A 15,543-nucleotide genomic window follows, 5' to 3' on the forward strand; every position below is an offset into this window, starting at 1 on the left:
CATCCAGTGTAACTGGCAAACTTGACATCCTTGTCACTGGATTTGAAACCTCGCATCCCGTGGTGACGCTTGTTGTTTTGTCCTTCTTAAACTTGGGCTTCTCTTTAGTGTTATGTGAGAAGTAGAGGTGGTATAGTCAGGAGAGTATGATAGGAAAGAAATAGAGACCTCTTTATTGTCATTCACCAAAGACAATTCTTTTTCTTGGCCTTTGTCCTTGGTAGGCCGGTTGTTCCAATCCGGAGATCCCTTGTGCACTGCAGCACCTCTTTTCGTATTTTCTTCCTGCCTGTTGTTACCACCACCAGCGTTTTCCTGATGCCCATCAGCGTCTATTACTTGCGGTTTCCATAGCAGCTAAAATACGCGTATTTTATTAAGAATACACGACGTCCCGTATTGAAACGTGCAATACGTCTCATAACGTTTTCTATTCTAACGTTTTTTTGCTCAAAACGTATGTCTTTTTCTAATTGATCAATTGTGTTTTAGAGCTTCATGGTGCTTGTTTATATATGCTATGGCTAAATATTGAAGAGTCATTGAGGAGGTCCATGAACCGATTCATTTGTTCTTATTAAAGTATCATATCTAAAAAAGTTGACGTATTTTATTTTTTATTCTAAAAAACACGTCTATTACGCGTATTGTACACCGCGTATTAAACGTCTTGTCCCGTACCGTAGCTGCTATGGCGGTTTCTTGAGTCCGTCTAAAACCTTCTAGACATTTGGCAACGTAAGAAGCTGCTGCAATTCTGCAAGTTGAACTCATACTTGTTGAAGCTCTTCTTGAGTGATTCTCCCTTGACTCAACGTGGCTCTTCCCATTCCTTTTCAGAATCGTCCTTCTTTGCAGAAAACCACTGTCACGAACGCGAGCGCACATGAGTAATTGATAAGCTGAAAATAAATATGACATGATAGACACATAGAAGGGAGAAGATCGACAAAGTGTTGGGGACCAAAAAGAGGCTCCCCCCCCCCCCCCCCCCCCCCCCAACAAAAAAAAAGAGAATCTTTATTATGGGGAGAATCTTTTTACAAGCACAAGAACTGGAGTAAACCCCTCCGTTCTAGATCTCAGACTCGATGGTCGTTTCCTTCCCGTTCGGAAACCTGAGAAGCTAGCTCTCAACTCAGATACCTTCCGGTTTGTCCTCAGAGCGTCAAAGCTCTACAAACCGTCTCGGATTCTGTTCCCGGAATCCCCGAGCGTAGGCTGAAGCCTCCTTGCTCCTTCCGCTAAGATGGAGTCCTGCAAAACACAAACACAGTAGCAAGATTCTCGTGGCACAGAAAACAACTCCATACGCAAACTTGTCGCGAGCACTTGCAGATACGTCATGGCAAGGTCTCCTTTTTCTTAGCACTACAATCTTGCTGAGAGTGGGGACGTCCATGTTGCTTTTATAGGTCTAGGGGGGTGACAAGAATAGCAAGGGTGCTAGTGCTTTTTTTCCCCTACAACAGCAGGTGGAAAGGGGAGGAATAGGGGGGAAGAGAGAGAGGGCTGGCAAAAGCCTGAGAGAGAGAGAGAGAGAGAGAGAGAGAGAGAGAGAGAGAGAGAGAGATCGCTAGTTCTTTGTTGTTTTTAGCCAGATAGGGAACGCCTGCTGCTTTTTTTATGAGGGTTGCCCACTTCTTAAGTGGGCAGCCCGACATATTTAAAAATGGTGTAAACCTGTTCAAACTCAGTTTAAAAATCAATGCTTACACAGCACTCCCCAAGCGTCCCTAAATGCAACCTCATGCACAAATGCAATCTGCAGGAAAGCATCTGCTTCCCCAAATAGCACTTATAAACGTCCTACTTTTCTTCAAAGCTTCTCAAAACCCATCTTTATTCATGTGCTTGCATCTTTAAGCATAATTCTTACCCAAATTGGATTTCCTCCTCAAACCAATTGAATAAACCCTATTTGATGCTCCCGTCACCCATCCTGTGACGCATCGGGAATACCCATTACCTAGCAAAAGATGTCACAAATCAGCCCGAAAAGTGAGGCGCATAACACAAATCAGCCTAGAAGTGGGGCGCCCTTCTTTTTATAAGCCAAGGGGTTGGACAATTGAAAAGCCAAGGGTCAAGAGCACCCAAAAGGCTAGGCTAGTCCCTATACAAAGATCTCTTGGGGGCATTTGTAACTATCATCAGTATTTGGGCGATCACTCTTGTTGATCATTTGTGAAGATGACCAAGGCTTTAAAAAGACAGCGAATGCTTGGGCACTTGTGAAGATCAAGAAGGCCATGAGCACTTGTGTAACAGACTTGGACACTGCAAGTCAAGAATCAATCGCGACAGTACCAAATAGCCACTTCAAAACAATTCACAGATCACAACAGATTTGCACTGGCCCGACGGAGTTCCGTGCCTAGAGATATTGGCCCCAAAGACTGGCGCCCCTTTCAATATTTCTTTTTGTATTAATCAGTTCAAAGTACATGAGAGTGGCTCGGGTTTCACTCTCAAACTCTGCGTCCAGATGCTCTGAGAAGTGAGGCCCTCACCACCAATTTAAAGGTTACCAAAAGCAGAGCCCCAAAAGCTTAAAAGCAAAAGTAGATTCTCTCTCTCTATCTCAAGAGAGGGCAAATTAAAGCAATTCAACTCTCTCTATCTCCAAATCCTTGCGTAGCAAAAAGCCAACAGATTTGCGTCGCTCAAAACAAACACCCAAAAAAGAAAAAAAAAATTTACCGCCTCCGCGATTTTCGGAAATTAGGGTTTCTAGCAGAAATTAGGGTCTGCAAGAATTTTACGATTTTTGGCAAAAATTAGGGTTTCTGTTGTCCATAGCCACGTCATCACTTTGTGACATACCCCCTCTACCACGATTACGCCTGCAAAACCGACAAAAGCCATAAACCGTCTTAGCAAACACTAATTGTTAGTACCTACGTACTAGGAACACACATCTAATTTCCTCATCGATGTCCAATTGACTAACCCCTATTGCAACCATGTCTATTCGAGATCAATCAAACCAAAATGCTGCAGTCATTTTGGCTATCAGTTCCTGCACTCAAAAGAAGTCAAGAACAAATCAGTATCTTTATCAGGAATTCCATTTCATAAAGTCATACAGCAGAATACTGTCAACTCTCAGTATCCCTGAAGCTCAAAGAGACATCAGTGACTTTAGTATCAAAATCAAGGCATCTGTTGACAAAGGAGCGGAGTAACTCCCCTCTTGTGCATCCTACTGCACCAGATCTTCGGCCAAGCTGAATTTCTGGGTTCCGTTTGGAGTAGACTATGCTAAACCAAAACATCGAGGTAAAGTTTCACAATCCGAGTAGTATCTGCTAGGTCCTCCTCCTCCATCCACTTTGCATCAAATGCAGGATAGTTCTTGAACTTAACCAAGAACTGCCTTCGGACTTTAGCTTTAGTCTTCGTATCCTTATGTACCAAAATCTGTTCAAGAACAAGGATCTCCTCGTTTTCTTCCACTTCGGGTTGCTCATCAGGCTCCCCATCATCAGGCACATCACCCTTAACAGGTTTCAAGAGACTCACATGGAATGCATTGTTAATCCTCCAAGTATTTGGCAGTTTCAATCGAAAGGAGACATCATTTATCTTTTCAGTGATCTGGAAAGGTCCGTAGTATCGCATACTAAGCTTTGGAAAAAGCCTCTCCTTTCCCTTGTTCTTTCTTAGGCGTGCCTTCTCAAAACGTAAGAGCACCCAATCATCCTCCTTCAATTTCATGTCGTGACGATGGCGATCCGCTGCCTTTTTCTGTCGTTCTTGAGACTTCTACAAAGTCTCGCGAACCTTCGCAAAAGCCGTATCCAAATCTCGTATATATTCATCCGCTTCAAAGATCTTATCTTTCGTGCTCAGGAAGGATGGAACCTTCGCAGCACTTTCAACAATCTCAAATGGCGTCTTCCCCGTCGAAGAGTGTATCTTGTTATTGTAGGCAAATTCCACCAAAGGTAAGTTCTTTTCCCATTGAGTCTTTTGATCCGAGATACAAGACTTCGATAAATCTAAAACCACTGAATTGGCAATCTCAGATTGCCCGTCAGTCTGCAAGTGGAACGATGACAAGAACTGCAACCGCGTGCCAATGTTCTCCCAAATTGCCTTCCAAAACAAACTCACAAATCTGGGGTCTCTGTCGGAGACAATCGTCTCAGACGTGCCATGTAATCGGAAAATCATCGTGATCATTCTGTGTTCTCGGGAGATCAAAATGAAATCCATTTCAATATTTTCCCAAGGGCGGATGGTTATGGGTAAAGGCTGTAACAATTCCTATGCCTTATGCCTGTCAAACTTAACCTTCTGGCATACTACGCACAAACTCTTCCACATCCTTTTTGAGTCTCGACCAAAAGAAGTATCTCTCTACCCCTTCATGGTGGTAGCAATGCCGCGGTGACCCGTAAAAGGTAGACAGTGGCATTCAGTCATAACCTTTTCCCGCAACGGCTGTGTAACGCACAACATAGTCTTTCTCATCAAGTAGCCTTCCGGAAGGGAGTATCCAGCTACTGTCTCCCCATCCGTATCCGTGTGAAAATATCTGCAAAATCTGTATCTGTGGCATACTGATCGACCATATCCTCGAAGCTCCTATGATGTATCGCGGAAATAGCCAGAACCAACGGCTTCCGAGACAAAGCATCTGCCACCACATTCTTCTGTCCCTGCACATGGACAATCTGGAAGTGAAACTATGACAAGATGTTCGCCCACCGCATCTGCTTTTCCGAAAACTGCTTCTATGACAAGAAGTAGCGCAAACTCTGATGGTCTGTAAGGACAGTAAAATCCGCTCCGAGTAGGTAATGCCGCCACTGAGTAAGAGCATGGATAATCATCAAAAGCTCTTTCTCATAAATCTGTGTCATCATCTCCGGCCTAGAGAACAATCGGCTCTCGTAAGCAATGACATGGCCTTCTTGCATCAAGATAGCACCCAGACTACGACCACAACCATCACAATATACTTCAAATGACTTCTGCAAGTCCGGCAAAGTCAAATCTGGTCATGTAGTCAATTTCTCTTTCAATGTCTGAAAGGCAGTCACCTTTGTGGATCCCCACGAGAAAAGGACTCCTTTCTGTATCAAGATATGCAAAGGGGAAGCAACCTCTGCAAACTTTCGTATGAACCGCCTGTAGTACGAACACATTCTTCAAATCGAGCCAATCACGTATAGTCTCTATCTTGGCCGAATCCACTTGCACTCCTGCTGCTGAGACAAAGTGTCCCAAAAAGTCTCTGAAGCAGATGATCTCTGTGTTCTGCCTCATTCTTGGAGAAACAATGATATCATCAAAGAAAGTGCCAACAAATAGCCTGTACTCTCGAAAAATCCCGTCCATCATCCGGTTAAATGTCGCAGGAGCATTGGTTAAGCCAAAAGGCATCACCAAAAACTCAAATAATCCAAAAAGTAGTCCGAAAGGCTGTCTTGTAGACGTCTCTCGGCGCGATTCGGATCTGATGATATCCACTCTTCAGGTCAATACTGCTAAAACATGAGGATCCCTGTAACCTACCGAGTATATCATCGATCCTAGGAATCGGAAATCTGTTCTTGATGGTGATTTTGTTGAGAGCTCTACAATCGATGCACATTCTCCAAGATCTGACTTTCTTCAAATCCAACAACAGTGGAGAGCAATACGGTGAAGTACTAGTCTGGACAAGACCCTTTTCCAAGAGGTCTTTCACTTGGTTCATAATCTTTTCATTTTGTACTCGGCTCACACAGAGGTGGACGGTTCGGTGATGTGCTTCCAGGTATCAGGTCAATGGTCTGAAAAACAATCGGCATGAGTGTGGAGAAAAATCTTGGCGTCTTTTGATAAAGTCAAAACATATTCAACCTTTATCCATCGTTCAGGTCTCTCCCATAAGAATGAGTAAAGAAAACTGAAGTTCATCAAGTACAATCTCTGAGCCCTTCATTTATCAAAGTCGCTTTCTCAGCCAGGTAGTCAACCACGGCGTAGCTCTTGTGGTACCAAGGGATCTTGAGTAGAACGTCACTCGCGTGCCCTGAACACCCCTGTCATTGCAAACGAAGTTTGCCAATGCTCAGTGTAATGGCAACATCCCATCTGGGTGCCAGTCGAACTACCTCCACCTGTGGCGTCAGTCTGTCAGGCGTAATTCCAAATCGAGCCGCCAATTCCAAGTGAAAAAAAGTTGGCCTTGGCTCCTTCAAAAGAGCTTCCTGATCCTTCACTTTGCCCCAAAAAGCGGTAAAGTTAGTACTTTCATTCATTTGATTCGGTGCAGGTCCCATGCCATGTGGTACCCATTCTGCTTTTTCTATCTGCCTTTCCTGCCACGTTCCTCAGCTGCTCTCAAACTCTCAGGCCTGTCGTCGTCTTTATCATTTTGTTCTTTCTGTGCCTTTTTAGGGCACTTCGCGGAGATATGTCCATGTTCCCCGCATCCAAAGCACTTCCCGTCTCTAATGAAGCGAGCTCGCTCCTCAAGAGTAAGCTCGGGTCGTGCATCCTTTTTCTCTGGGTTGCTCTTTTTCTTTTTACTTTCATTCCCAGAAGTCTGTTCGGCTCGTAGGGTCATGGTCTCATCTGTGGGGTAGGTCAGACTGCCAGAGTGAATGGCAAAGCCCCACTTCGCATGACTCATCAACTCCTGGATAGAAGCTGACTTCTGTTCCAAGCAGTGATCTCGGATCTCTGTAGATAGACCCAAGGTAAACCGCTCAATCTGTTCTCTGAATGAGACCTTGAATGAAGAGGCAAGTAGAAAAGAGCTCCAGAATCTTTCACAGTAAGCATTGATTGTATCTTTCTTGGTCATCCGAAGATGGTTCCAAGCAGCTCGTATATCTCGTTCAAATTCTTGCGTCAACCAAGAAGAAATAAAAAGCTTTTTGAATTTCAGTCATTTAACTGGCGCAGTCTTGTTTAAAAGAAGCGTGGACCATCAAGTACGAGCATTCCCCTTAAGGTAAGAGGTAGCTCTCCGAATCTTGGAGTGCTCTGAATAACGTCCTCTCGCGAAAGCGATGTCAAACTGTTGTATTAAAGACAAAGCCTTCGAAGCATCTGAGTATCCTGAAAAAGTATCAAACTTGATCGAGTGGCCACCTTCCTTAAACTCTCGAACTTTCTTGCTTTTATCTTCGAGAAAGTCATACTGGTTGGCTTTGTAAAAATTCTTCTTGTTCGCATAAAAGTTTCTGTCATCCGAATCTGAGCTGTCTGTAGACGAGTCCTCAGTAGAACTGTCAGTCTCTAGGCGAGATTTAGCCTTCTTTGCCTTTTTCTTGCCCTTTCCGAAGCTTTGTTTCTTGCTTCACTTTTTACCTTTTCTGTCTTCTTCGCTCGAATCTGAAGAGCTAGAAGAACTATCAAAAGAAGAAGAAGAAGAAGAACTGGGTACTCCTTCAAATCGAACACGCTTCTTCCGTTTCTTTGCCTTGTCAAAAGTCGACTGACGACCCAAATATCCCGGAAAGTCAGTGCTTTTCTTCTGCTTTTTGCCGTGATTTTTGGCTTTCTTTTGCGCGTCAAAAAGCTAAGCAATCCGTGCATCAACCACCTCTTCTAGTTCCTTCTCTGAATATTGCTTGTGATCAGAAGGTTTCTTGAGAGCGGGTTTCGGGGATGGTGTAGTGGTTTTCTGCCACTGCGCATGCACTTCCTGAAAAGAAGTCTCGCTCCTATATTTTGCCAACTTCGGGTCCTTCGCAAAACTGAGCATCATCTTCGTTGCATCGCCAATCAATTGACGACGCTTCATCTCTCTTTGCTCCGCCTGAGTAGGTCGAGGCGGGCCCTACTCTCTGCCGGAATCTTCGTTGTGATCCCTGCCCACATCTCCAGATGCAAAGGGAGTCGACTGATCCTTGCGTGAAGCCATAGGTGCCGCGGAAAAAAAAATTGGGGATCGGATTTCCCGTAGAAGAGAAATTGGCCGTGCTCTGATACCACTGTAACAGACTTGGACACTCCAAATCAAGAATCAATCGCGACAACACCAAATAACCACTTCAAAAACAATTCACAGATCACATTAGATTTGCACTCTCCCGGCGGAGTTCTGTGCCTAGAGATATTGGCCCCAAAGACTGGCGCCCCTTTCGGTATTTCTTTTTGTATTAATCAGTTCAAAGTACAAAAGAGTGGCTCGGGTATCACTCTCAAACTTTGCGTCCAAATGCTCTGAGAAGTGAGGCCCTCACCACCAATTTAAAGGTTATAAGAAATGCCCATAAGCAGAGCCCCAAAAGCTTAAAAGCAAAAGCAGATTCTCTCTCTCTCTATCTCAAGAGAGGGCAAATTAAAGCAATTCAACTCTCTCTCTATCTCAAAATCCTTGCGTAGCAAAAAGCCAGCAGATTTGCGTCGCTCAAAACAACACCAAAAAAAAAAAAACCGCCTCCGCGATTTCCGGAAATTAGGGTTTCTGGCAAAAATTAGGGTTTGCAGGATTTTAAGGGTTTCTGCTGTCCGTAGCCACGTCATCACTTTGTGACAGCTTGTGACAACAACTTGTATTGGCTATCTTTTGCAATATTAAAAAAATCCCCTTCGAGGGCGCTCGTCTTGAGGGCCAACACTTCTAGGGAAGGAACTCCACCTTCCTCTGTCTTGTGTTTGGTTTCTCTCTCTTTCAAGTTGAAGTGTCTGCTATTGTGATTCACCATCTATTCTTAACGTGCAAAAAGGTTTCAAAAGATAAAGCTCTATAAATTCTCAATAAATTGATCTACTTAAATGATCGACACGAACTTCCTGCCCACTTCGACTACCTCAAAAGGTGCCTTCCCTATGACTTGTTGAAGTGCTATGTCTCTTATCACAAGTCTGAGTGAGACAAGTATCTGCCATTGGTGTGTTTTCCTACAAGGCAGTTCAAATGTCTCGTTGAATCGGTAATCTCTGACTACCCATCGATCGAAACATGAATGACATGAGAACTCTACAGTGGTACCCAAACTCTCACAGACTGCCCCTCCAAAACAAGTTAGTCATCTCAGGGTCTCTGTCACAAAACACAATAGACTATGGCATCCCATGACATCTCAAGACCTCTACAATGAACAATCTAGTGGTATGATTGGCCTAGATCGTCTTCTTCACTCACTAGTACAAAGTCAGTTTGCTTGCTAAATGTGTCTACTACAGTCGAGATGCCATCATGCCCACTCTCAGTCTTCAGGCGGTCAAAGATAAAATCCATAGCCATACTCTCCCGCCGTCCACAGTCGTTCTCATATGAATAAAGGATGTAAAAGTTCATCTTCTGACATACCATGCAAGTCCACACAAAAGCATCCAAATCTGACTTGAATTGAAGCCACTAAAAGAAGCTCTCTACGACCTTGAGCACTGCCGAAACGCCTCTATGTACAAAAAAAGGTGGATTATGACACTCCGTCAACACTTTCTGCTTGTCAGGTGTAGCGGAAGTGTTTATGGATTTAGATCGGATCTAGTACTCCGCACAAACACAAGGGACACTTTACTTCACTTGAAAGAACTAAACTGAAAGAAAGAGGAGATACGAGAGAGAGCGAGAAGAGACACGGTATGTCGGGTCCCAAACCCTCAAGGGCCCCCTTGATCTGTTGCTAGAGCAAGTACTTTCTTTATTCTTGCACAAATGCTCATACAATGACTGGATGTTCAGATGCTGATGCTAATGGGTACTGATGCTACTGATGTTGGGGTACTGTGTCGACGAGAGTGACGGCGACGACAACGACGACGACGGGCCTACGATTGGATCCTGAACTCCTAGCGAGGTCAATGGTAAGGGGGCTGCAACCACGACGAGGCTAGGACTAGGATCTGCAAACGCTCCAAAAGCTAAACGCTGGTTGTCTTGGGCTGACAACGTTGGCTTCCTTGTGCAAAAAACGCTGGTCATGGGAGGCTGAAAACGCTGAGGAAAACCTGAAGGAACGCTGGACTTGCTCCTCCTCCTGCTTCTTGCCTACAAGCGCTGCCCCTTGCTGCCTATATATCCACCAAAAGCTGGGTCGAGCAGCCTTTATTCATCCTTCCACGATTCTGATAATTAAAAATCACATAATAATAAAATGTGCCATAAGAGGTGGTTCACATGCGGTAAATTACAACATGCTGGAATAATTGTCCCATGCAAGAGAGGTATGCAAGTGTGACCGGCCTGGACATGCACGTCCTGCTAGAGGCTCACAAAGGTGCCAGGCTCAATCCTAAGCTACTGGATCATGTTAGACTATGGCAGAACATGTCCACGTAGCGCAAGTGAAGTGCACACGTGACAATCCCCCCTGTTAAAGGAGGCACAACTGCCGAACTTCTATCTGTACTTCTGATGCCGAATGCTTCTGATGCATGTGGATGCATAACCAATGACGATTCCTCCAAATGGGTGGATATTGTTGGTGCGATGTAAACACCTACTATACGAGTTACCAAGTAGCCTTACTACTATCGCAAAATACCAGCCTTCGTGCTGACTCTGCCTTGCGAGCAAGTACGAGCACTCAAATAGTCTTGTCGTGAAAATATTGCGGGTGAAGCTGAAAGGTAAAGGTGCTCGGAGGTATTTCCAAGGGTTTCTTGTCAACGGAAGTGGATGCACGCTACATGCGAATGCGAATGCGAATGCAAACGAGGGTCAGCGATCCTCTCTCCAACTCCTTCCATATCCGCATAAGAGGCAAGCAAATCTTGGTACTTAAGATCTGGGTTCTCGTGTATCTGATGTCGCTCTTCCTTCAAAAACATGGCAATGAAGACAACTTCTCCTTTAGTCGCTCAAATGCAGTATCCGAGTAGGTCCTAAAGTGAACGGAACTCCTTTTTTTGAAAGGCCTGCAATGGTGAGGCAATCTCTACAAACAATCTAATAAACCACGTATGGTATTGCCACGACTTCGGTCTCTACCATTGTCACGTTTGGGATTCATGGCGCATTTCCAAGCATGTGTGCTCTACTCTAGCCGGCAGCTCTACGCTCTTCGGGTACGATCTTTTGACACATCATCATTATGTGACAATTGTTACATGGATAGGCACCAGGGACATGGGTGGGATTCAAACAATTGTTTCCCTATGGTTGACACCACCATGTGAGGCAGCTAATTGAACTGCATGTAACCCCCTACGGTTCAAGAAGAGTAATACCCTTCAATCTTACAACCAAAACTTTTGGGATGCCCTTCTGCTAGTGGCTTCTTTTAAAATGGTTAACTGAGCACATGACAATGTCACGTGAAAGGTTTCATGGTTTCGGCCATTTCTAGGTTCAAGGTTTTGAAACGTCTCGTTTCAAGGCATACAAAAGGCAAAACAAGTTTTGTAAACAGATGGTTTTTCCTATATATTCATGTATATATACATATAGATATATGTTATATATTCATATACATACATACATATAGATATATGTTATATATTCATATACATACATACATATAGAGACATGTATATATCTATGTGTGTGTGTGTGTGTGTGAGTCCCTCACAAACAACAATAACATCTTGGAAACCCCAGCCTTCTGCCTGACTCGGGCTTCTGAGTCGCTAATCTAAATGGGCGGTTAAACAGTCTATAGGTGCCCCATTAATAAACAGACCAAAGAACAAAAAGTCGCCAAAACAAGACTACAAAAAAAAAATCCGGGCTAAAATGCATATGCTAGGCCAAATTGGTCGTACAACCCTGAGATGCAGCCCACGTATTACCATATCCTAACGACACAATCTCCATCAACCTCTTACGCGGCATCAAAATGCATTTCTTCTTGACCGTGCCTTGTGAGTCCTAAAGTTATCGTATCTCACGACTTGTATCTTGATAGATCCGGCAAGCGCAATTTTAAGGATGCCAATAGAACACAAGAAATAGAAGGAAGAAGGGCTCAGTAGCATATAAGCACTGAATCACTAATCTGTTTAAGAAAAAACCGCTTCATTTATAGATAAATGGTGCATTGTACTTGACACAAAGGCAAACTACCAGACACCTCCTGTCAGCTAATGACTGAGCTTTGATAGTTAAATCACCGTTATCACTTGCTTTGGGACTCAGTTTATGTGTGAGAACAAGTGACAGTTGACCGTCAATATGCAGCTGGATAAAACTATCCCATGCTTATCCATACAACATAAGAGCCACTCATGACCAGAAGGTGAAAGCATACCTTTGAAATGACATCAAAGGGACCAGAGTAAATGGAAGCTGAACCACGAGTCTGCAGCTTGGTCTTGACGGTGTCAATTGGGTGCAAGACAACATTCGTGAAACCACCAGCAAGGCCTCCGGCAAGGGCACTTATACCCACTCTCTGCACCAGACTCACCTCAGCTGCGCCCCTGCTCCATCTCTCCAACGCGCGCCTTGCTCCATTGCTTCCATTGGCGGCACTGCAGGACAGAGATGCGAGCATGGCCCATCCCTCTCTATCCCTCTCTTCTTGCAACTCCAAGTTTACCCACCTTATTCTACAGTCTGCCTTAGCCATCGCCACGGCGCACTGACGCCGTGGTCACAACAGGAAGGATGATTAAGCTCGATGACGTAAACGGACAGCCCCGACTCCCGAGACAAGTTCACATTTCCAAAAGAAGTTCCTCATCAAGGACTCGAGGCATGTCTCAACACTAAAGGGCACGGAGCCTTAATGAGGGGCAAGCGGTGGGATCAACGGGTTGGAGAGAAGCGCGCGAATTTCGAGACGAATGGAAGGTGGAAAAAATAGGCGCTCGTTGCAGGCACCCGGATTCAAATCCTCGCCACTGTCGTGAGAGCCCAATGCACTAATTGCTACACCCGTGACGATTTCGTTGACATGTGGGCAAACCATTAAATGATAAATAAACTTGGACATGCTCCCTACTTGTCCAAGTTTACTTTTCCGTGTCCTAGTTTACTCTGTCAATCTTACGGCTACGCGCGTCTTGATCTCCGTGTCCTAGTTTTGTTGCCGTAGATCCCACCACTTGGGCTTTATTAAATTGCCTATGCCCTTTAGTGTTGAGGGAGTCATAGACAAGCTGTACTGACGTTTTTTTACCAAAGTAAGGCAGGAATTCTCCTCACATAAGGGGTAAAGGGATACACCATATACCTACCAGGGATGAACCATACATCAAGTAGAAAACCATACAACTAGGCACGGATAAACCATACATCTATCCTTTGAGCACATCCAGCTCACTCTTGATTCGAGTCAGCAGATCTATAGTGTGTTTCTAGCTGTCTTCCAGAATGCCAATGTCATTGTTGGTTGTGGTGTCTCTAAGCTCTTTAAAGAAAATAATTCATACAAGTTACAAATGCATTTCTAATAACTAGGAAATAAGTGGATTAGTGCCAAAGACAAGAAGCTCTAGAAAATTCAAAAGATAGATGCCATGTAGCGAGGTTTAAAAAAAAAGAGGAAAACTTCTAAAACATAGTTGTAAACGTGTTTGATTGAAGGCTAACTACTACCATGCACCTATAGTAAATGCAATAGCCTTACTTAGCATTTAATTTGTGAGCAAAAATATACTAAGGCATAATATTGTGGTAAATGATTTGGGTTGCATAGGGTTTTAAAGGAAAATGGCACCATAAAAGTCGACAAAAGTGGCTTCAAAAGAGGTACATGTAGGGTAGACAGAGTAAAATAGAATGACTAGGGTTGTATTGGGTACCATGACATTTTCCATCTTGTAGAAACAATGTATCTACAAATAAAGCAACTTTTACATTGAAAAGAACCTACATAGAAACAACATAGCACATATTACTTCATAAATTGCACACAACATCTTCAAAGAACAAATAACATGGAAGGGGGTTCAATAAATCCTCCACCTCCAATCAAGGTAGGGAAAATTGCTTAGTCTGCCAGGAGCTGCGGGTTCAATCCTAATTTCCTTGGACTTGAAAAAATTGATGCTTTACTTCCCATCTTCTTCTCTTCTTTTGAATCAATGCCTTGTACGTATGCAATGCCTTTGATAGTTGTCTTTGTCCATAGTTGCATCAAGCTTTATCAAGGACTTCGAGCATCTTGACATTCTTTATCAAACCACCTTTTGCGTCGTCTATCTTTGTTGATACCATGGACATGCTTTATGGCAAAGCATTCTTTGGCACAAGAACAAATAACTTTCCATTTAGTTTCCAATGGTTCATCATGTTGAAGCTTTGTCATCCATAACTTTTGCTCAACCATTGCAATGTACATTGGTGCTTGTTTGAAATCCATACATAGTGATAACTTCTCTTTCCTTTGGTTGAGATTATCATGCTTAGTTGCTTCTCCACATGCAAGTTTAATACATAAGGTCTGATGGTCTGATTTCAGGTTCCATCAACCAAGCATAAACTCTTTATGCAATACATGATGGCTTTGGAGAGTAGCATATAACCAATCACACTATCCCCATTATGTTTTCTACATGTAAATCCATTGGTTTCACTCCACAAAGATACACCATTGACAATGAGCATACACGTGCTATTGCACATGTGTAAAAGTAGCTTTCCATAGTGATACGGCTCTTTCTCATCCATTGAAGTACAATCATACATGTGAACTTCCTCCACTTCCTTGAAATGTATGGCATATCAAATTGTTGGATATCATGTTGCAAATTTTTTTGCGAGCATTCATATCTCCAAAGACAATAACATCACCTTTGCCTTTAAAATAAGCAATGTCCTCCTCTAAATCAAAAAATGGTTGATCTCTATTCATGCAAGCATAAAAGGGGGGATCATGATGAGGAATGTAGCAATTGGCTACAAAAATGGGTTCTCCTTTTGGTGTCATAATTTTCAGCCATACATAACGTTTGTGCTTGTCATCTTTCACAATTGATACAAATTCCTTGCCCTCTTCGTTGCTTGCAATTCCCCAGTTAGCATTATGCTAGCTAGGTTTGGTTTTTTAAGTCAAAGTTGATGATATCGATGGAAAAGAACCTAGGTACCTTTGTCCTTTGAGTAGAGCATGTAGCTAAAAAACGACGTTAGTCTCTACTTGTTTTGTTTGACCAAGTGAAGCAATCAAGTGCTGCACCGGATTGATAGTCAAGTAGCCAAAAGTATAGCAATCCTACATTTTAACTCAAGCACCATGGGGCACTCAAAATCTCATGTGTGTAAATCAACGAGGACCACTAAATGTTCCTGCAAGTTGTGGCCAGTACGTGGCATGTAATCATTACTTCAAACTTGGAGGTTAGTTGAACTATGGTGACTAGATGTAGGGAAGACTTGGGTTTTTCGATGTAGTTGTGATATATTCAACAATTATGATGTTGACATACAAAATTGTATGTTAGATTCCCAATTTGTTCAGGTAAATTCTTCATCATTTAAAAGCGGCATCACTTGGGTAGGTTTGGTAATAGCCTTCTTAGTTAGGAACATATTAGCTCTTGCTTGAAAACTCTTAAAAAGGATCTTGCTTATTCTACCGTGTCTCGGTTGGTTGGAGTATATGGTTTAAGCCATGAGCATTTGTGCTTATTGATCTATCATGTTCCACCTCAGTACACATTCCTATTGCAAAGCTTTTGTTGTTTTTTGGAGCTAAA

General features: G+C 43.3%; 1 protein-coding gene across 2 annotated transcripts in view; it reads right to left on the reverse strand.

Annotated features, from left to right (window-relative positions):
* LOC147417501 (protein MITOFERRINLIKE 1, chloroplastic-like) overlaps positions 1-12,576 on the reverse strand; it is a 36,525-nt gene extending 23,949 nt beyond the window's left edge. The window contains exon 1 of one of the 2 annotated variants that reach the window (XM_086507390.1): positions 12,150-12,576. In XM_086507390.1, coding sequence (XP_086363516.1) covers positions 12,150-12,470 — 321 coding nt within the window. In that variant the 5' untranslated portion in view covers positions 12,471-12,576. The remainder of the gene's footprint in view (positions 1-12,149) is intronic. The other variant, XM_086507389.1, reaches the window with a different exon arrangement.
* Positions 12,577-15,543: the final 2,967 nt, after the last annotated feature.

This window comes from Adiantum capillus-veneris, chromosome 30 (assembly GCF_014529385.1).
Source record: "Adiantum capillus-veneris isolate H3 chromosome 30, ASM1452938v2, whole genome shotgun sequence".
In the NCBI taxonomy this organism is placed as follows: domain Eukaryota; kingdom Viridiplantae; phylum Streptophyta; class Polypodiopsida; order Polypodiales; family Pteridaceae; genus Adiantum; species Adiantum capillus-veneris.